The following is a 21,380-nucleotide window of genomic DNA, read 5'->3' as shown; positions in this document are numbered from 1 at the left end:
GTTTGCCCTCTACGAATAAAGACGTGCTAGATCGGAAAAATCCCCACTGTGCGCTGGGGTCCTCAAACTGAATGGAAAAGTTCGCCGAGCCGCCGCAGCCCATGACGCGATACTTTCAAGAGAGACTACACGCCTTGAACAATGCCTCGCATTATAAATGTCTCACGCAAGTCATTTATGTATTCGCAAATGGCTACCAAATCGCTACCATATTATGTGACGTCACCTGGGCGGAAAAAACCTTTTAGTGAACTAACCTTATAAAGTAAAGTAATCTTGGCTGAAGCTGCCAAAACTCACGTGAGAGCTTCGATAATGCACTTGAAGCCAGCGTCCTTTAAAGGTAGTGTGCCACCTTTGAAAGATTTCCCATTTTATTTTTCCTAGGATAAGAAGCTTCTGTTTTTACCTAATATCGCAAAAAAAAATCAAAAATGGGCCTGAAATAGCAGGGTATATAGAACAACGGGTACACCAACGACGCGGAAAGCGCCCATTTTACCTGGACAAGTTACAGGGTAGGTGATATATTTTTTGTTTATCGAAAAAATAGAGTATTCCATTCTGAAGAGTAAAGCCAAATTCATATAGCAGTTATTTTTAAATTATATGTACCAGAAATAACATACTAACCATAGTTTAAAACTTAGTTTAAAGTTAGTTGAAAAGCGTATAGTTGATACTAAAATGGAAGGAATCCATGGAAGGCGGAAATGGCGCAGCTGTTTCATTCTTTAAATGTGTTCGCAAGCAGGATTTACGTGATGCTAGCGACATCTATGAATGTAATCGTGAATGCTGATTGGCTGAGCGAGTCCGTGAGCAGTATCACTAATTTACGCTTGTACAGGGTTGAGGCAATGTGCGCATGCGCAGGAACTTGTGCTCTCATGGAGGGGCTTTTGGTACCTCGGGCAGCGCCCAATGCTTTTTGGACCTGTTATGCCCTCCGCATCGAAAAACGCTACATAGAAAGGTTGTAGAGGAAGCTTGAGGCTACCTTTCCCCACAATAATATTGGCACTTTATGTATTAGCTTACGTATGAGGCTCGCTTGAAAAAGGTCGATTTAACATGGAAACCCTATGGGGTAGTAGTTTTTGAGCGCCCATTTGGCCTAATGCTACCAACTGTTACTGGCTACCCCGGTGAAATAGTGCCTTTTTCGCCTAAAATTTATCGGTTTTTCGATATGTATAACAACTGTAGTGGGCTGGCCTGCAAACAGGCGTCGGCAGACGGCAACAATCGCGATGCGGCGAACATGTGACAATAAGCAAAGGTCATTATAGAGTTACGACGTACGGGAATGAGTTATCAGCTGTCTAATCGTAGACAACACAATGTCGAGCCTTAAACTGTAAGCCTGTATTGGTATTGTTTCTTTTATTTGGCTGTCGAACATTATTTATGGTTTGAAATATGATTTTATGTAAAATAATTGATATGAAAAAGCCGTTTCTTAACCCTCGCCCCGTTGGGGGGGGGGCCATTTTGCCCCCCCCCCCTGTGGTTTTTCCTGAATAGCAAGAAAACGGCGGCGCGCAGCTCCGCCAAATTTTCAGTACCTTCCCGGGCATCAATTTGACACCTTCACACCAAATTTCAAGTCTTAGGTCACCTTAGGTCAGGAGTTATTGAGGTCAAACTGAGGTCATGTTCGAGCAAAAATGGGCAAAAAACATGCAATCTTGAAACGCTCACCAAATCTACAGTTATCAAGCAATTTCAAAGTTCTTTATATGGTCTAGTAGACAAAAAGCGGCGCTACAAAACTGCTATCTCGGATTTTCAAAATTTTTGGTTTTTGACCAAAAAAAATTCAAAAAATTGATTTTTTTAGAAAAAACTTTGAAAAAATCCAAAAAATTTTCGAATTTCGAAAAAACCGGAATATATGTGGTAGTCCCAGCGCTCTTCTATATACATACCAAATTTCAGATCGATATCTCGTTTTTTGGCCAAGTTATAGCGAAAAAACTGTTCAAAAATGATGACGTCAAATTTTTGAACTCAATTTTTAGCAATTCTAGACCACGTACGGCAAAACAAAGACCACCATTGAACTCCCCGTGACGAGCTGCATCGATTCGATACCCATTTTATGCAAAAATATTAACTTTGAAATTTGACCTAATTTGACCTGACCTTGACCTGACCTTGACCTGACCTTGACCAAAACGTGATCTAAGCTGGCCCCAAAGGCTGCCTGACCCATATAATCGCATTTGTCATGTAAAATGGACCATAAAACATGTATCACACGACACTTTCATATTGTGACCCCCCCGTGACCTGACCTCTGTGACCTGACCTGGTATCAGTGACCTCAAATAGCAAAATATGTGTTTGAAGAACATTTCCCCATCGATGATTTTCAATGAAATGCATTTTACTCGATTTTACAACGCATTTCTTGAAGTGCCTGTAAACGGTGAAAATTGGACCTTTGACCTGACCTGTGACGTCATCGGTTTGACCTAGGTCAATAAAATTGGGTCACAAGGTAGTTCCCCGTTGGGGCTATCCAACGCCGTTTACCGCTTGTCGCTATGTTGCGTGGTTCTCGAGATCTTAGGGGCCCTAAAGCCCCAATAAACAAACAAGAGATCTTAGGGGGGGGGCCAAAATGGCCCCCCCCCCAACCGGGCGCGTTGCTCGGCAGAGCCCAACGGGGCGCGGGTTAAGTTATGACCCCATTTCACCACACGCAAGTGGCAGAAATGACAATGATCAGCTGACGCATTTTTCTTGGCCGAAGTCAGAGCACGCGGCCCGACGCACCACCACCGCACCACAAAGTATGAGCAGAAGCCGCGCCCAAAGCCAGGGCCCCGGTAACGTGAGGTAGCCGAGTCGGGGCAGCGTGCGCTGACCCAAGCCGGGGCCGCAGCTTTGGGCGCGGTCTACCGCATCCCCGCGGGCAGCCCCGGGCTAACACATGACACCGGGAGGACGCGCGGCCCCGGCTTGGGTCAGCGCACGCTGCCCCGACTCGGCTACCTCACGTTACCGGGGCCCTGGCTTTGGGCGCGGTCTACCGCACCACCTAACAGGCGTGTTCGAAACCGCAGGAGATGATGATGAACGGGTTTATCGAAACTTGATTGGATGAGCATATCGGTAATAGCGATTTCAGTGTGTGCATTTATTGTTCATAGTGGTGTGAAATGTGGTTGGGGTACGACCGACAACCCGTCGGGGCGAATTTCGCACTGGGGTACTCAAAATTTGAAGAATTTAAGACGTTTCCATGAGTTTTGAAGGTATGGATAAGTTCTAAAAATCCGGTTCTCCTTATCTGGGCCATTAACTCCATATGGTCCAGGAAAGCTGGCACACTACCTTTAAAAAAAAACGAACTATATAACTTTTGATAAAAATATGCTAGAGCGGTGAAACTAGGTCAGATGTGTTCAGCTCGACGATAGGATCGACTAATATGCAGCATGAACCTTTCCGGTCAGGTCATGACCTTGACCTGAGGTCAAATTTTTAAAATGACATTTCAATGTCAACGTATTGTTCTTTCGACGCGTCTCGACGGGAGGAACACGATGCTGGCAAAATAAATCTCGTCACTGTCTTGAGGCAAAAGCAGGGGCGGAGCTTCCTATACAGTTGGTGGGGCGGCTGCCCCACCAATAAGCGTTTTGCCCTACCAACTTTAGCTGATTTCTAAGACTTCGTTGCTTTGCAAATTAACCCGCGACCTGGTGGGGGGGGGGCTATTTTTTGCCCCCCCCCCCCTCCAGACTTTTCGAGATATCTCCAGAACCGCTGCGCCGATCGTCACCAAACTTTCAGTACCCTCCCGGACATCAATTTTACACATTGTGACCAAAATTTTTTCCAAAGGCTATGATAGGTTGGCCGGAAATGACGTCAGAGTGACGTCATGTTCTGCCGTTTTCGACCCAAAAAAGGGTTTCGCGGGAAGAGCTGTCAGGCCTATAGATTTGCAAATACAGAAAAATGATAAAGACATAAAAGCTGTAGAATTGACAGGGCTACAAAACTGCTATCTCGGATTTTTGAAATTTTTGGATTTTGACCCCCAAAAATCAAAAAATATTTTTTTTTGATATAATAATCGAAAAATCCAAAAAGTTTTTTGAATTTCGCAAAAACCGGAATATATGTGATAGTCCTTACCGCCTTCCATCCACATACCAAATTTGAGATTGATACCTCTTTTTTTGGCGAAGTTATAGCGAAAAAAACTGGTCAAAATTGATGACGTCAAATTTTCAAACTCAATTTTTAGCAATTCTAGACCCCGTAGCGCAAAACAAAGACCACCATTAGACTCCCCGTGACGAGCTGCATCGAATCAATACCCATTTTATGCAAAACTATCAACTTTAAAATTTGACCTTTTTGGCCTGACCTTGACCTGACCTTAACCTGAAATTCACCAGAAAGTGACCTAAGCCGTATCTGATAGTCTTGTAACCAGCACCATTGAGTTGGAAATGAAAAATTGGCCATAAAACATGCATCACACAACCTTTGTAAAGTTGGGCTCATGTGACCTGACCTGTGACCCTTGGTGACCTGACCTGTGACCTGACCTGGTATTTTCAGTGACCTCTAATAGCAACATATCTACTAGGCAACTGACGCCCTATCGCTGATTCTCGACAAAATTGGTTTTCCAGGGTGTTATAGCGCATTCCCTAGAAGATCCGTGAACGGTGAAACATTTCATCTTTGACCTGACCTGTGACGTCATCAGTGACCCCGAGGTCAATAAAATTTGGTTTCCCTCCACAAATTTGACAGGCCTTTCGAACGCCGTTTGAATTTTGCGGATCCGTCCAGTAGTTTCGGAGATACGAGGGGGGGCAAATAATAGCCCCCCCCCCCCACCAGGTCGCGTTATAAACAGACCCCACCAGGGCGCGGGTTAATCTTTTTCGCATTGAAGAGCTTTGGAATGTTCACCTTTTAATCGGACATTGTGGGTTTGACGACTTTTTGCCCCACCAACTTCCCTGGAAAAGCTCCACCTCTGGGCAAAAGGTATTGCAGAAAACATTTTTCTTAAAAACAGATATTTTTGGAGTTTTGTCATCTGGAGGCTAAACCGTGGACCCGAGGTCAATTCTGAGGGCAATAATCAGAAAGGTCTGTAAAATGGCTATCAAATGTGCTTTTCCGCGGCGCTGTAGCTCTATTGACTCCCAATTTATCCGTTGGCAGTTTCCAAAATTGTTTAAATGGACAAATTTGACCTTTGATGACCTCTGGCGACCTGACCTTTGACCTGACCTGAAAACTAAACAAAGTGTTTCCGTCATTATTTTGACGGTCTTTCGATTGCCGCTTACTGCGCGTCGCTACGTGGCCCAGGAGCCAAGTTAGAGTGGGTCGCGTGAACCCCCTCCCCCCCCCCCCCAGCATGACACGGAAAACACAGGCCACCAGCACGGCGCGGTTTAACTAATAGGTAATGGAGAGGTCGCAAAATTTACCTGTCCCTCAATGAAGATATTTTGTCTGGGGATTACGCAAGGCGAATGTTCGGTGAGATCAGCAGGTATCTATGGCGCTTATTCAAAGTCGATCATGCACACTCACATCATCAAAGGTCGTCTTCTATACTACGTCGGCCGAGGACATCCTTATACCTCAGTGCCACTATTTGGGACAGTCTCACGCCTCATCCATCTGGCACTCATGCAGTCACCCATGTCCACAAGTAGGGGCTGCGCGCACTATATGTAGACATCGAATTTGAGGTGATTTGTGGAGAAAAAAAAATCCAGTACGTATGTCAGCGTTCGGTCGCCTCTGACTGCAGTCGCTGCTAGTACGAAAATCAGTTGGGATCTCATGGTGGATCTTATGGTCTGAAATGTTAAAGTCTTTCCTGGATTCAAATTTCGGCTATAAGTCGCAGCGTGAATCCTTCATACTACGTGCGGTCTTAGATTCTAAGCACGGCCACTCCGGTCGACCACAGGCAGCAGCCCACAGGTCACTTTGGATCAGTGAGTGAACCTGTATAATTTTTTGCAAAGAATAAAAAATGTGCTCATCGATCAATGTATGTTTTAACGTTTCGAATTCGCATGGATGCGTTTTATGAGAATAAAATGTCCGTAGCCTGAGCTCGTTTCCTATATCGTGCTAAATATTCATCAAGAATCAAGATCAAGGTTTCTTGATAAAAGAACACCGGGCTGCAAATTGCATTAATTGGATTTTATGACAAATCAGCGAAACCTAGTTTTTATACTCGTATTTTGCAGCACCTAGTAAATCATGCATGAACATGACGTTACATTTTAGACTGACGCCCCTGTCGCGAGCTGACAATGGCGCCCCTCTCAAGGGAAAAAGTCGCCCCCTCGAGCACCATGCCCCCCCCTTTCGCTGATTTCTGGCTACGCCACTGGGCACCACCCCCACGGCTCCAGAGTTGGGGGGCAAGCTGCCCCCACTGCCCCCCCCCCCCGGTTCCCGCGCCTATGCCCCTAGCTGTCAAAGTGCAACCCAATAGGCATAGATGCAGCCCCAAGAAAAAAATAAGAAATACAAAAAAACTAAAGCCCAAAGAAAAAAAACTTGGCACTGCCCTTCCCTAGTGCCATGTTTTATATCCTACAGGCTATTTATATTGGTTGATGTAAACTTTCAATACATATACAACTAGTAAACAACTACACAACATCAAAGTATCAGAGGTAAAACCGTAAAACAATAGGCAAAGCACCTATATACATAGGAGCGGGAGCCGGGGAGGGGGCAGTGGGGGCATCTTGCCCCCCCCCCAACTCTGGCGCCGTGGGGGCGGTGCCCCCACAACTTAATGAGACGAAATACCGCACTTTTTGTAATGTTTTCTTTTTGTTGAAAAAGCCAAGGGATGAAAAATAAGTGGCCTAAAACCGGTGAGAAAACTATGTAGATTTGGGGGTATCCTACTCTCAAGGTTGCTATTGTGGTGTGCCCCCCCCCCCCCAACAGTCTGAAAGTAGTTACCGCGCCCCTGCCTACATACAGCCTTGATTGCAACACTTTTGATGAAATATTGTTAACTGCCAAATGTCATCTCTTGTGACTGTCTTTTTTTTCTTATGTTGCTCGAAATACTGAAATATGAAAAGCTGAATGAGACCCGAAAAAATTATTACGAGCGCACTACATCGAAGTCGATATGGAAGATAACTGATAAGCCAAATGAACGTAAGCTGGTTCTGGGCATTTTCAAACATACGTTCACTTCCGGGGCTCCAACCGAAGCACAGTGCAACCAGTGGCGCAGCCAGGATAAAATTTCAGGGGGGATGAAGTAGTGAGGGCGCCAATTTCGCCTCAGGACAGCGCTAATTTCGGCTCAGGCAGGGGCATAGTCAGGATTTCCTCAAGGAGGGGGCCAAGCGTACAGGGACCCAAGGTAATCCCCTTAAAATTCAATAATTCATCGGATTTCATCCACTATTTTTGGAAGGGTCCCAAATAAATAGAAAAAAAAATATTTATTTCAGAAAAAGAAGAAAAATGTTGGAACTGAGGGGATATGCAGTCCATGGGCCCCTGCTAGATAGGCCCACGAATAGCTTTATAGAGTCGCTCAGCCGGTTCTGAGGGCGGTCTGAGGGCCCCGTAGGTCGGTTGAGGGTCCTTCAGACTGTCAAAGACCCCTACAGCCCTTTAGAGTCTCGTAAGCCGTCTGAGGGTCATGTAAACCGTCTAGGGACATTCAGACCGAAAAGGCCCCCTTGCACTTGCAGAGGGCCCTGTCAGATCGACGAGGGGCCCTCTCAGACAAACTAAGGACCCGTTCAGGTCATTTGAGGGCCTCCTCAAGCCGAAAGGGGCCCCTCAGATCGACAGCGGATCCGACCTGAGATCCATCAAACCGACATAGGGTCAGACCAACAGTCGGAAACCAACAGATCAACAGAGGGCCCTTCGGGTGAACAGAGGATTCTCAGGTCGACCGAGGGACCCATAGACCGGCAGGGGCCCCTCAGAACAGCGGAGGGCCTCTCCCAGGTCGAGAGAGGACCCTTGAGACTGGCAGAGGCCCCTCATGTCGATAGAGGACCTCCTCAGGTTGACAGAGGCCCCCTCGGACGAACAACGGACCCCTCAGGCCGATCGGGAGCCCCTCATACTGACGGAAGGCCCTCTCGGTTCAAAAAGGGCCCCTCATGCAAATCGCGATTCTTGTAGACTAATAGAGAGTCCTTCAGGTGTTCTACAATAAAATATGCACATTATTTACGCACTGATTTTCTTTACACACCGTTGGACCCATCCCATCCACCTGGGCCCCCTGGTTTCAATAGGGCCGCAAATTGAGGCTCCCTTGGCTAAAGTATGGCTACTCAGCTATGTCAAAAGATCTGTCGCAGGGGCCTTTGCGTAACCAAGGGCCCACTGTGTCAGCCAGGGGCCCCTATGTAATAGGGGCCCCTTGGCTTCCAGGAGGGGCCACAGTCCCTTTGGCCCCCTCCTTGGCTATGCCACTGCAGGTGACAAGCGTTCTTTCAGGCGGCCAGGGACCCCAGGCGACCAGGGACCCCCAGGCGACCAGGGCTCCCCAGGTGACCAGGGGCCCTAGGCGACCAGGGGCTCCCAGTCGACCAGCCCCCCCTCCCGGCGACCAGGGGCCCCAGGAAACCGGGGGCCCTCGGAGATGACTGCAGGGGCCCATTGGGTCATCAGGGGCGCCTCAGGTAACCAGGGACACATAAATGAAACTTTGATATCAATTTTCTTCCGAGTAAAAGGCGTTTTATCCAGTATTTGAAAAAACAAATATCCCGGGTCCTGAGTGGCCCCCCATCGCGCCTTCGGCACTCAAGGCGGGGGGGGGGCATTGCCCCCGTGACCCCCCTTGGCTACGCCTCTGGGCTCAGGAGGATGCTATCAATGCCTAGCAAGAATGACAAAATGTATAGTCGACTACAGAACGATGTTCCACGCCTCACGGAAGCTATCAGTTGACCGGAGCGCTAAGTTGTGCCGTTTATCACGCTATTAAGCGTGTTGATTGTGACCATTGGGAAAAAGCTATAATTTGTGAACTCAGCCCGTGTGATGCGGCACAGCCTACCACTCCAGGCAAATGATTGCCTGTGAAAAGTGGAACATCATTCTGTAGTCGACTATCGACTATACACTCGTTTTTGCCCTAACATGGTCACGCGACCGAACGGACAAAAGGGCGCTGAAGGTGAGGAGGGCGCTAGACGGTCAGGAGATTGGGAGTGGATGTCGGGCATTGCGTGTGCAAATTTCAGGATTGTGGGTGCATCTTCACAAACAAAGAGATATAAAATTGCACACCTGGGCGTCAATGCCGCATGGTGTATCGCAATGGAGCTAGCTTATCGTCGAGGGCGCCTAGAGTGCTGGAAAGGCGCCTTCGGCGCCCCGAAATGATCTTGGAAAGCACCATCCAGGGCGCCTTCGGGTGCGAATGCTAATGGTGGACTCAGCGGCACAGCCTACCACTCCAGGCAAATAATTGCCTGTGAAAAGTGGAACATCATTCTGTACAATCTGTAGTCGACTATCGACTAAACAGTATACACCATCGACTATACCTTCGGCGCCCTGGATCGTGCGAATGCTAATGGTGGACTCAGCGGCACAGCCTACCACTCCAGGCAAATAATTGCCTGTGAAAAGTGGAACATCATTCTGTAGTCGACTATCGACTATACACCAGCGAACGCTGGTGCGAATGCTGGATGGTGGAAGACGCCATTCAGGGCCTGTGAATTGCCTGTGAAAAGTGGAACATCATTCTGTACAATCTGTAGTCGAAAGAGAAAGAGAAAGAGAAAGAGAAAGAGAAAGCCTGCCCTTCCCTAGTGCCATGTTTTATATCCTACAGGCTATTTATATTGGTTGATGTAAACTTTCAATACATATACAACTAGTAAACAACTACACAACATCAAAGTATCAGAGGTAAAACCGTAAAACAATAGGCAAAGCACCTATATACATAGGAGCGGGAGCCGGGGAGGGGGCAGTGGGGGCATCTTGCCCCCCCCCCCCCCAACTCTGGCGCCGTGGGGGCGGTGCCCCCACAACTTAATGAGACGAAATACCGCACTTTTTGTAATGTTTTCTTTTTGTTGAAAAAGCCAAGGGATGAAAAATAAGTGGCCTAAAACCGGTGAGAAAACTATGTAGATTTGGGGGTATCCTACTCTCAAGGTTGCTATTGTGGTGTGCCCCCCCCCCCCAACAGTCTGAAAGTAGTTACCGCGCCCCTGCCTACATACAGCCTTGATTGCAACACTTTTGATGAAATATTGTTAACTGCCAAATGTCATCTCTTGTGACTGTCTTTTTTTTCTTATGTTGCTCGAAATACTGAAATATGAAAAGCTGAATGAGACCCGAAAAAATTATTACGAGCGCACTACATCGAAGTCGATATGGAAGATAACTGATAAGCCAAATGAACGTAAGCTGGTTCTGGGCATTTTCAAACATACGTTCACTTCCGGGGCTCCAACCGAAGCACAGTGCAACCAGTGGCGCAGCCAGGATAAAATTTCAGGGGGGATGAAGTAGTGAGGGCGCCAATTTCGCCTCAGGACAGCGCTAATTTCGGCTCAGGCAGGGGCATAGTCAGGATTTCCTCAAGGAGGGGGCCAAGCGTACAGGGACCCAAGGTAATCCCCTTAAAATTCAATAATTCATCGGATTTCATCCACTATTTTTGGAAGGGTCCCAAATAAATAGAAAAAAAAATATTTATTTCAGAAAAAGAAGAAAAATGTTGGAACTGAGGGGATATGCAGTCCATGGGCCCCTGCTAGATAGGCCCACGAATAGCTTTATAGAGTCGCTCAGCCGGTTCTGAGGGCGGTCTGAGGGCCCCGTAGGTCGGTTGAGGGTCCTTCAGACTGTCAAAGACCCCTACAGCCCTTTAGAGTCTCGTAAGCCGTCTGAGGGTCATGTAAACCGTCTAGGGACATTCAGACCGAAAAGGCCCCCTTGCACTTGCAGAGGGCCCTGTCAGATCGACGAGGGGCCCTCTCAGACAAACTAAGGACCCGTTCAGGTCATTTGAGGGCCTCCTCAAGCCGAAAGGGGCCCCTCAGATCGACAGCGGATCCGACCTGAAATCCATCAAACCGACATAGGGTCAGACCAACAGTCGGAAACCAACAGATCAACAGAGGGCCCTTCGGGTGAACAGAGGATTCTCAGGTCGACCGAGGGACCCATAGACCGGCAGGGGCCCCTCAGAACAGCGGAGGGCCTCTCCCAGGTCGAGAGAGGACCCTTGAGACTGGCAGAGGCCCCTCATGTCGATAGAGGACCTCCTCAGGTTGACAGAGGCCCCCTCGGACGAACAACGGACCCCTCAGGCCGATCGGGAGCCCCTCATACTGACGGAAGGCCCTCTCGGTTCAAAAAGGGCCCCTCATGCAAATCGCGATTCTTGTAGACTAATAGAGAGTCCTTCAGGTGTTCTACAATAAAATATGCACATTATTTACGCACTGATTTTCTTTACACACCGTTGGACCCATCCCATCCACCTGGGCCCCCTGGTTTCAATAGGGCCGCAAATTGAGGCTCCCTTGGCTAAAGTATGGCTACTCAGCTATGTCAAAAGATCTGTCGCAGGGGCCTTTGCGTAACCAAGGGCCCACTGTGTCAGCCAGGGGCCCCTATGTAATAGGGGCCCCTTGGCTTCCAGGAGGGGCCACAGTCCCTTTGGCCCCCTCCTTGGCTATGCCACTGCAGGTGACAAGCGTTCTTTCAGGCGGCCAGGGACCCCAGGCGACCAGGGACCCCCAGGCGACCAGGGCTCCCCAGGTGACCAGGGGCCCTAGGCGACCAGGGGCTCCCAGTCGACCAGCCCCCCCTCCCGGCGACCAGGGGCCCCAGGAAACCGGGGGCCCTCGGAGATGACTGCAGGGGCCCATTGGGTCATCAGGGGCGCCTCAGGTAACCAGGGACACATAAATGAAACTTTGATATCAATTTTCTTCCGAGTAAAAGGCGTTTTATCCAGTATTTGAAAAAACAAATATCCCGGGTCCTGAGTGGCCCCCCATCGCGCCTTCGGCACTCAAGGCGGGGGGGGGGGGCATTGCCCCCGTGACCCCCCTTGGCTACGCCTCTGGGCTCAGGAGGATGCTATCAATGCCTAGCAAGAATGACAAAATGTATAGTCGACTACAGAACGATGTTCCACGCCTCACGGAAGCTATCAGTTGACCGGAGCGCTAAGTTGTGCCGTTTATCACGCTATTAAGCGTGTTGATTGTGACCATTGGGAAAAAGCTATAATTTGTGAACTCAGCCCGTGTGATGCGGCACAGCCTACCACTCCAGGCAAATAATTGCCTGTGAAAAGTGGAACATCATTCTGTAGTCGACTATCGACTATACACTCGTTTTTGCCCTAACATGGTCACGCGACCGAACGGACAAAAGGGCGCTGAAGGTGAGGAGGGCGCTAGACGGTCAGGAGATTGGGAGTGGATGTCGGGCATTGCGTGTGCAAATTTCAGGATTGTGGGTGCATCTTCACAAACAAAGAGATATAAAATTGCACACCTGGGCGTCAATGCCGCATGGTGTATCGCAATGGAGCTAGCTTATCGTCGAGGGCGCCTAGAGTGCTGGAAAGGCGCCTTCGGCGCCCCGAAATGATCTTGGAAAGCACCATCCAGGGCGCCTTCGGGTGCGAATGCTAATGGTGGACTCAGCGGCACAGCCTACCACTCCAGGCAAATAATTGCCTGTGAAAAGTGGAACATCATTCTGTACAATCTGTAGTCGACTATCGACTAAACAGTATACACCATCGACTATACCTTCGGCGCCCTGGATCGTGCGAATGCTAATGGTGGACTCAGCGGCACAGCCTACCACTCCAGGCAAATAATTGCCTGTGAAAAGTGGAACATCATTCTGTAGTCGACTATCGACTATACACCAGCGAACGCTGGTGCGAATGCTGGATGGTGGAAGACGCCATTCAGGGCGCCTTCGGCGCCCTGAATGGAGCCCAGAGGACGCCTGCTAGATGGGGGGGGGCGAAAGCCCAGTGTGCCCCCCCTTGGCTGCGCCCCTGAGTGCAACCCCAACCAAAATGAAAAAGTTACATCCTTGAAGTATTGCAGCGGCACGTTCCGTTCCCCTGCAATACAAACGGATAAGCTAGCATTCCTTATTGCCTTACTTATTCCAATGAAAGTGCCCAGGGTCTCCGCCATCGGTGGGGTCGCAGGGTCCGGACCCCTAGGCCAGTGCTGGAAATGAGGCCGCTTTCTGGTCCCGGCGTTTTATTCTCCTCGCGGGTTAATCCCGTCCAGCGTTTAGCCTTTCGGGACCCACTCAGGGTCGCGGTTGTTTTCGCCGCTCGCCCCGTCGAGATGCAAAGTTCATAGTCACACGAAGCTTATTTAGAGCCAGGCAAACCAGTCTAGTCTGGAGTTACTGTTAAATGTATGCATATAGATGAAAGAAAAATGTTTTGTAGAATCGATTAGTTTCGAAGTCTGATATTCAGAGGTCCCAAATAAACTTCGTGCGACTATCAACTTTGCATCTCGAATGGGCCGAGCGGCGAAAACAACCGCGGCTCTGAGAGGGTCCCGAAAGGCTAAGCGCTAGACGGGGCTAACTCACCCGGAGAATAAAACGCCGGGACCAGAAAGCGGCCTCATTTCCAGCACTGAGGCCCTGTTTCACCGGTGATAGCATGCTGCTATCACACGTGTCAAATTGGGTTTCCATGGTAACATCAACAAACCATGACATCGTCAATCTGCGTGATGTCATCGAATATTGCTGCTAACATCTTCACGGCCGTGCGATCAAACAAATGTAGCCAACGCAATCAACGAGACAGCAGCTCTGTTCCAAACGCAGCTATGAAAAAGCTCACAAATTACACGAAACGTCATTAGTGTGACGTCATCACATTACGCCACCTCGCGCAATTTGATAGCAGCGTGCTGCTATCACCAGTGAAACAGGGCCCTAATAAGTTGACTTTCGTAATGCAGCCTAATTTATAAAGGCGTGCGTTTCAGGGTTGGACATCCCCCAAACCTGCGACCATAGAAATGTCCCTGAAAGTGACCAGCACACACTGCACAGCTGTAACACCAACTAAGTCAACATATCCGTCCATGATCACTCCCCCTCATGCCTGCTATGGCAACGCGGAACAGCAGAGCGTGCATGTTTTGCCAGGAACATTTCTTTTAAGTGTTGTGCTCTTTATAGCCCTGAACTTCAGTTTTTGAAACTCAAACTGCTGCAGACCGCTGCTCCAGAACGGTTCTTTGGGAGCTGGTTGGATGCCACATTTTGAGTGGGGAGACATCACTGCGGACTTTGAAACTCCCAAGTGGCTTAATTAAACGGAGTGCGTGGATTTATTAAGCGGATTTATTAACTAGGTATGGGTATCTATGGAGAAAATCTGTGAACAGCTCAAGCGCCCACAATAATCGGTTGGATTTATTATCCGAGGATTTATTTAACGGATTCTACTGTATAAGGCAGTTAACAATTGTCATAAATAAGGGGATGGTGCTGTTTATGAACCCTGGGCGTTTTACACAGTTCTCCCCTATTTTCTATTAGAAAAAAAAAACATGTTAACTTTTTATCACGTCCACATGTTATCATCACCTTGTTCGTCAACTTTGGGTTTTCTGATCGCAAAGTCGGAGAACAGGAACATAAACTATTAAACTAGGATGCTGGCTGTTGAGTGGTCGCATCCTGCACATACAAAATTGCACCAATCAATTGCTTTTAAGGTAGCAATGCACGCAGCATCTCCATTGATGGAACAGACCGTTTCTATTTTAGGAAATGGCTTGTCCATTTTTGGAACATGGTTCCAATCCAAACATGGAAACGCTTCCATAAATGGATCGGACATGCCACAGTGTGCCGACTGAAATGGGAGCACTGAATATGTTAAGGCCTGGCTACACTATGCGTTTTCTGCGTGCGTTTTAGCGAGATTGCGTTATTTGCGGAATGTCGTTCGGTATTAGTATATATTAGGTCCGAGTGGACAATTGTAAAGCTGTTGATACAAATATGCAACAGCAAAAAAATTAGGTTTTAGGTTAGGTTAGGTTGTAGGTTTGTAGGTTTTAGGTTTTAGGTTGGTAAGTTTGTAGGTTAGGTTAGGTTAGGTTGTAGGTTTGTAGGTTGTAGGTTGGTAGGTTGTAGGTAAATAGGTAGGTAAGGTTAGGTCAGGTTTGATTGTTTTTTCTTTTATTTCCAAGACATATAGGTAAGTATCATTTTTGGATTCAGGGTGTCAAATAATGTAAGAATATGAAAACTTTATCGTTTAACAGTCACTCGGACTCAATGTATACTTTTACCTATCGTTCTAGAAAGAAACAACATTATGTTTTTGTTATGTTTTTCATATAAACTTTTAATTGACATTAACATTTTATAAGTTTTTATATAAATATTAAATAATATTAATTAATAGTAACCTTTTTTCTAGAACAATATTACGCAAAACCCGCAAACACGCAAAAAAGCACGCAGAAAACAGTGTAGCCAGGCAATTACACTCATAACACCTTGTCCCGATAAAAATCTACTTTTTTCCTATTTTAATGAGTGTAAATGGCGAAACCCTGGTAGAATGGGGACGCGAAATGATCGAATCTTCATAAAAATTATTAATAAGTCACACAGAGCGACCAATGTAGGTAGGTAAAAGAAATCCCTAAAAACGATCGCGCCTAAAAAAGACGAAGGCAAAAACGACGCTCTTTACCTGCTCATGACGCTCCTTAAAACAACGCTTTACAGCTAGCATCAAAATAAACTATGGCTTTCAGGACTGATAACAATATGGTTGAATACCTTTCAACCACTTAAATAGAGTTTACAACAGTGGTTCGGTAAATTCACTCACGTTCCACGCAAGTTCCACGTAGTAAAGGCCCTGGTAGTAAAGTGATCTCGCGTTCCACGAGGCCGCCTGTCCCAAGGTCATCGTCTGTCCAGAGGCCCTAAAACTCGACCCCCACCAAACACGATTTGGCAGCACTGTAAAGACGTCTGCTGGGCGTGAAGTTTTCCCTTCACCATAGGGTTTACACACAAACTGGTCAAAGTTTGAGCCAGGATATACTAGTCTAAAAATGCAAAAAACGAACAAATTTTGGCATCAATAGATTCAGCATTTCATCGTGTGCCTCAAACCGTCCATCATTTGGCCTCAAAGGAGGTAAAAATTGTTCAAAATCGAAGTTGAAAAGATGCTTTCTGAGCACATAATCTGGTAGCAATCACGTGACCTGCTATACGCAGCTTATCGATAATTTACAAACATAATTATTAATATGCTGCTTTAAACAACATTAATCATTCATTTTGAGCTTTCAGTACTTTAAATAAGGTCAAAACATCGCAAAACACAAAAGTTAATACAATAGTCACGTGGGTGTCAGGAAATGTCACAGGTGCGTCAAATTTGTGACTGGGGCTTTACTTTCAAACATCGGATCTACCTATTTCTTATAGGTACCGTAAACCGGGGTGACTTTGTATCACTTTTGGCCATTTTGGTACAATATTTCCTATATTACCTGATTTTTCACTCTGGAAACTGTTTGATCATACCAATTGGACAATTTTCTATCTAACTGAGTACAATAAATGTCTTGAAACTTATCACAAATATTTTATTTTTTTACCCAAAAAATGATCATTCTCACCCAGGGGTTGGGGTTACTTTGATCACTACACAAAAATCGCCTTATATGAGTCATAGTTGCCCTCAAAAAGGGCTTGTATTATCAAAATACATGTTTAAACAAAAATCAACACATTTAATTGACACACACATAATTTGACAAAAACACACATTTCACAGCCAAGTGAAAGAACATTGAAACACTGAGGCGGTAACACCAAAATACGCACTGGGCAAGAACTTGCGCACCTCAGCGCACTACCAGCCCGCAGCAGCTGGGTAACCTGCTTTCACCTCTGGTTTGAGGCTTCAGGAACAGTTACAGAAGTCCTCCACCACAGCCTCCTTGTCCTTCATGACTCTCTTGATGCAGTGGCTGTGATACCATTTGCCACATTTTTCACAGCCCTCCCAGTCAATCTGCCTCTGTCTTTGTCCAGGGATGTTCCAGCTGAAACAGATCGAGCAGCTCTCCTCATCTTCAGCATCTGTGTCTGTTTTTTCATTCTCTTCATCTGGGTTGTCCTCACATTCACTGGTGTCATCACAGGAAAGGACAGTGAAGGCACGCTTAGGTGCTGTCTTGGGCTTGGGTGTTTGCTGCTGTTTGACCTCAGATGTAGATGGTGTTGACAGGTCTGATGCCACCACAGCAGCTCCTGGCTGGACCTTGGGCCCTCTCTTTTTCTGGGTCTTTTCTGCTGTTCCAGGCAGGATGTGCTCCTGTAGCAGGCTTGTGACTGACTCACTCAGTAACGACCTGCTATCCTGGTCATCACTAGTACCAGGTAGATGCTTGAGCACCTGAGCTGGATCCAGAGGCAGGATGCCACATCCCTTGAACCCTGCCTTGAGGTTGGCACCTGGCATCTTTGAGCACAGCTTCTTCAGTAGGCCTGGGAAGCTTGTCTTTGGGATGCTCTGTCTTGACCTGGCCTCCTTTCTCCAGTTCTCCAGTATCCTGCGCCAGACCCTCTTGGCAGGGCCAAAGACCCCGACGTCCAGCGGCTGGAGAAGGTGTGTGGCATTGGGCACCAGACTGACAAACTCAATCTTGTTTTCCTTGCATGCCTCCAGCACTGGGATACTAAAATGGGAGGCCAGGTTGTCTCCCAGCAGAACCTTTTTGCCAGGCCGGTCCTTCACGTGTGGGAGGAAGAGGTCAAAGAACCAGCGCTCAAAGAGAAAGTTGTCGAACCAGCCACTTGGTGAGCGGTGGTAGAGGGCACCCGTAGGTCCACCTTGCATCCACTCTTGGTAGATGTGCTTCGCTTTGTACACCACCATGGGTGGTAGGTATTTGCCATCAGCACTGCCACAGAACATAATGCTTGTCGCTTGTTTTGAATGGCTCATTCTCCTCTCAACACGCCTCATGCCTCTGCGAGTGATGCAACGTTTTGCGCCTGGGTCATCTGTGACATTTGTCTCGTCATAGTTGAACAGGTTTTGAGGCTCAACACCTTCAAGAACCTGGGCTAACCTGCTGAAAAACCCTTGGATCTCAGCAGCAGTGACACCAGCTCTGCTTGGCTTGACATTTTCAGCAGCTCTGGCAGTGAGGTTGTTCCTCCTCATGAAAAGTTTCATCCAGTCCGGTCCAGGCATGTTGTTTTTGAACCTGGTTAACTTGCCTTGGCGGTCTAGGTAGTTCTTCACTAAGAGCCTGATGTCAATCTCACTGAGTGGCACTTTCCACTCTGCCAGCTGGTTGATGATGAGAGTGATGTCAGCTTCTTCCTGTGAAGTAAGGACTGGCTGGCCCCCAGGCTTACGCTCTGGCATGTAAGTAAATTTAGCTTTTTTCCACAGAGTCCCAAACGGAATGTTGTACAGCTTACATGCAGCACGAATGGTCTTTCTGCCACTTCGGACATCATCAATAGCACTCCTCAGTGCCACTGGACTGTATGCGGTAAGGTAGTTTCTGGAGCCTGGCTTTCTTTTGTATGCGCGCACCATCGTGCATGAGCCTGTTGACCAAGGCAGCTAAGCAGAAACCAAGGCAGGATAGGGCTTTAATATGAAACCTGGAATGAAAGAGCAGTGTTAGGAATTAAGCAGGATGGCCTGTTGTTGATTGGTAGCAGGATAAATAATTCCTTGTGGGCACCAATAATCCTCCACCTGATGCAGATTGCTTTTTATGAATGATGTACCAATTTCGGCATAAGTAATGTCAAAGACAGAAAAAATGCTTTTAACATGAACATGACTGCCTAAACAAGGAGCACAGGGTCTGATGCAACACTTCAGGTAACGATTGCCAAAAATAACACGGCAAACAACAGTGCAGTGCTGAAGTATGTCCCAAACGGCTTTATGATCATAGTCACCCTGACCTGTTCATAGTCACCCCGGGTATCATTGTCACCCCGGTTTACGGTATCTTGCTAAAACTTACCCCGCGTTCGATGTCTCCCGGACGGCGAAGATTCTACGCCGTCCGGCCAATCACATTCCACAACCACAGCCGAGCCCCCGCTGACCTTGGACGGGATGCGTATTTACAAATTGCAACCGAGCTCCGCCGTGGGGTAAGGTGGGCAGGGGTTTTCGCACTACGGCTGCGGTTGAACTACCGTCTGTGGTAGAAACTTCAGGACGATGGCGCGTTTCATACGAAATCTGGCGCAATGTTTGTTTGCTTCTGAACTTGTACCATGGATGATATAACACTGGATTGGTGTCTCGTGGAAATTAGCATTGGGATCCGCGACATTGGGATCAGGCCTGCCATCTAGCGAGAGAATTATCGTAAGTTAGGAGCAAGCCGAGTGAACGCCATCTCTCAGCATTATGACACACGTGGGTGTGGTGTGTTAGTTAGATTGAGGTGCACATTCCCACGAGTTGGAGGTAATCTTACTGCACCTGAGACGACAAAAAAGGTGTTAAATGCTTGAAAGCCAGAAACGTCAAGCAGCCTTTAGGTAATAACGAAAATAAAATACGTAAGACGGTGTGCATTGAAACACCCAATCCCATCGGCTTGTACGACCTTTTATATGGTCATTTACTCGCAATGGTACAGCAGTTTGAAAATATGTCATACATACTTGGTAGGCTTATTCCTTCTTCTCCGAATTTCGCCCGATTTTCTCCATCTTAGTTAATGTTACGGCACGTGCCACGTGCCAACTTAGGGGTGTCGAAATTGTTCCACATAAAGTAACTCCGCAATGGCTGGGCCCATTACAGTAAAACTTCATCAATTGTAATTGTTAGGCATCCAGTGGCCAATGCATTTCCATGTGTCACTATGGGGGTGCTACTGCACGTGCGCACGTGCGGGGTGCCGCTTTCATATCTCAAGAACGGCTGGGCGTATAACACTCAAACTTGGTACACAAATGCCACATCGATGCTCGCACTGCATTGATCAGTGCTCACATTGGTGCAGAGTCGTTAGGAAACGATGAAATGAGATGCGTGGTGTTTATGCCTTTCTATTCCAGCAGCTGATTGATCCGCAATATAGGAGATCCCTGTGTGAAGGCTTCGTCTCCCTTTTCCACTCGTTGTTTAAAATAACATTAACAATGTACGAAGAAGATCACACATCAAAGTTGTTTTAGGCGGCTATCTTGGGCCAGGGCTGCGGAGTTGGAGTCAGAGCCATCGGTTCTGTTCCGACTCGGAGCCGGTTGATTTTTTAAAGCCGTAGTCGGAGTATGAGTCGAACGTCACCGAAAAGTCATCGACTCCACAGACTTACCAGGGCTGCAGAGTCGGAGTCAGAGTCGGAGTCTGTGTGAATCGACAGTTCTGCTCGGAGGAGTCGGAGTCGATATTTGGATACCGGAATCGGAGTTGGAGCCAAAGTCACTGAAATTTCATCGACTACGCAGCACATGGTTGGGTCCTTCTCATAGAGCGTCTTGAATGACATATTGAGCGGCAATGACGTTAGCAAATCGTTTAACTTTTTCATTGGACTTATAGATAGTACCTAACGTTCGTTTTGTTCTTTGATCGGACAATTTGTTTGATTTAGGCCAAGTAAATTGACTCATGTGAAAAATAGCGAAAACGACACGTGCTGGCGAAGTCTCCAATAACTCCCTGTTTCACGATTTAATGAGGAAATAACATGGAACTGCTTATCTTATTACTGACCCTGCACATAAATCTATTAATTTCTTCGCTTTTACTGACGTAATAAGGACAAAACCTTTTGAAAAATTGCACAACAAGCCTGCTACTACACCACACTCCCGTGTGTCACAATGCTAATCAGCGGCGTTCACTCGGCTTGCTCCTAACTTACGATAATTCTCCCGCTAGATGGCAGGCCTGAGCTCAATGTCGCCAAAAAATGCGAAGACACCAATCCATTATTATCTCATCCATGCTTGTACTGTTATTGCTGTGAATTCTTGAAGTGGGAGTGTTTCAATAACAATTTGTGGATTATTTGAGTTTCTTTATATAAACATAGAATAGTATTATGAAACATTGTGTGGAAACTGCAAATACTGATATGATTAATTACTTAGTTTGGGAATTGATACACATTTTGTAGAGATTTGTCTGGCAAATGGTGTAACAAACCTCAAGCCTATCATGATCTGAAGCTGTTGTAACAAATCAAAATTGCTTTGATGTTACGTAGTACCTTGTTGGAAAGACTGGAGCATGGTTCAAGATGATGTGTAAAAATTCAAGATTTGTGCGAAAGCTTGTG

At 47.1% G+C, this 21,380-nt stretch overlaps 2 protein-coding genes across 2 annotated transcripts in view; both read right to left on the bottom strand.

Annotated features, from left to right (window-relative positions):
• The window catches only part of LOC122383724 (peptidyl-prolyl cis-trans isomerase 11-like), a gene marked incomplete at its 3' end in the record, with an annotated part of 107,646 nt that extends 91,762 nt beyond the window's left edge, over window positions 1-15,884 (bottom strand). Inside the window, exon 1 of the mRNA XM_043370451.1 lies at window positions 15,770-15,884. Coding sequence (XP_043226386.1) covers window positions 15,770-15,777 — 8 coding nt within the window. The remainder of the gene's footprint in view (window positions 1-15,769) is intronic.
• Window positions 15,885-16,793: 909 nt separating this feature from the next.
• On the bottom strand, window positions 16,794-18,566 carry LOC122383728. Its single transcript, XM_043370453.1, has one exon. The coding sequence runs from the start codon at window positions 18,476-18,478 to the stop codon at window positions 17,003-17,005; it is 1,476 nt and encodes a 491-aa protein (XP_043226388.1). The 5' UTR covers window positions 18,479-18,566; the 3' UTR covers window positions 16,794-17,002.
• Window positions 18,567-21,380: the final 2,814 nt, after the last annotated feature.

This window comes from Amphibalanus amphitrite, unplaced genomic scaffold (genome assembly GCF_019059575.1).
Source record: "Amphibalanus amphitrite isolate SeventyFive unplaced genomic scaffold, NRLGWU_Aamphi_draft 000171F_arrow, whole genome shotgun sequence".
NCBI lineage: Eukaryota > Metazoa > Arthropoda > Thecostraca > Balanomorpha > Balanidae > Amphibalanus > Amphibalanus amphitrite.
Note: the sequence above shows the minus strand (reverse complement) of the source record. Positions and strands in the feature narration are given on the sequence as shown.

Coding starts and splice junctions, on each gene's coding strand:
- LOC122383728 (XM_043370453.1), bottom strand. CDS start 18,478: ATGCCAGAGCGTAAGCCTGGGGGCCAGCCAGTCCTTACTTCACAGGAA.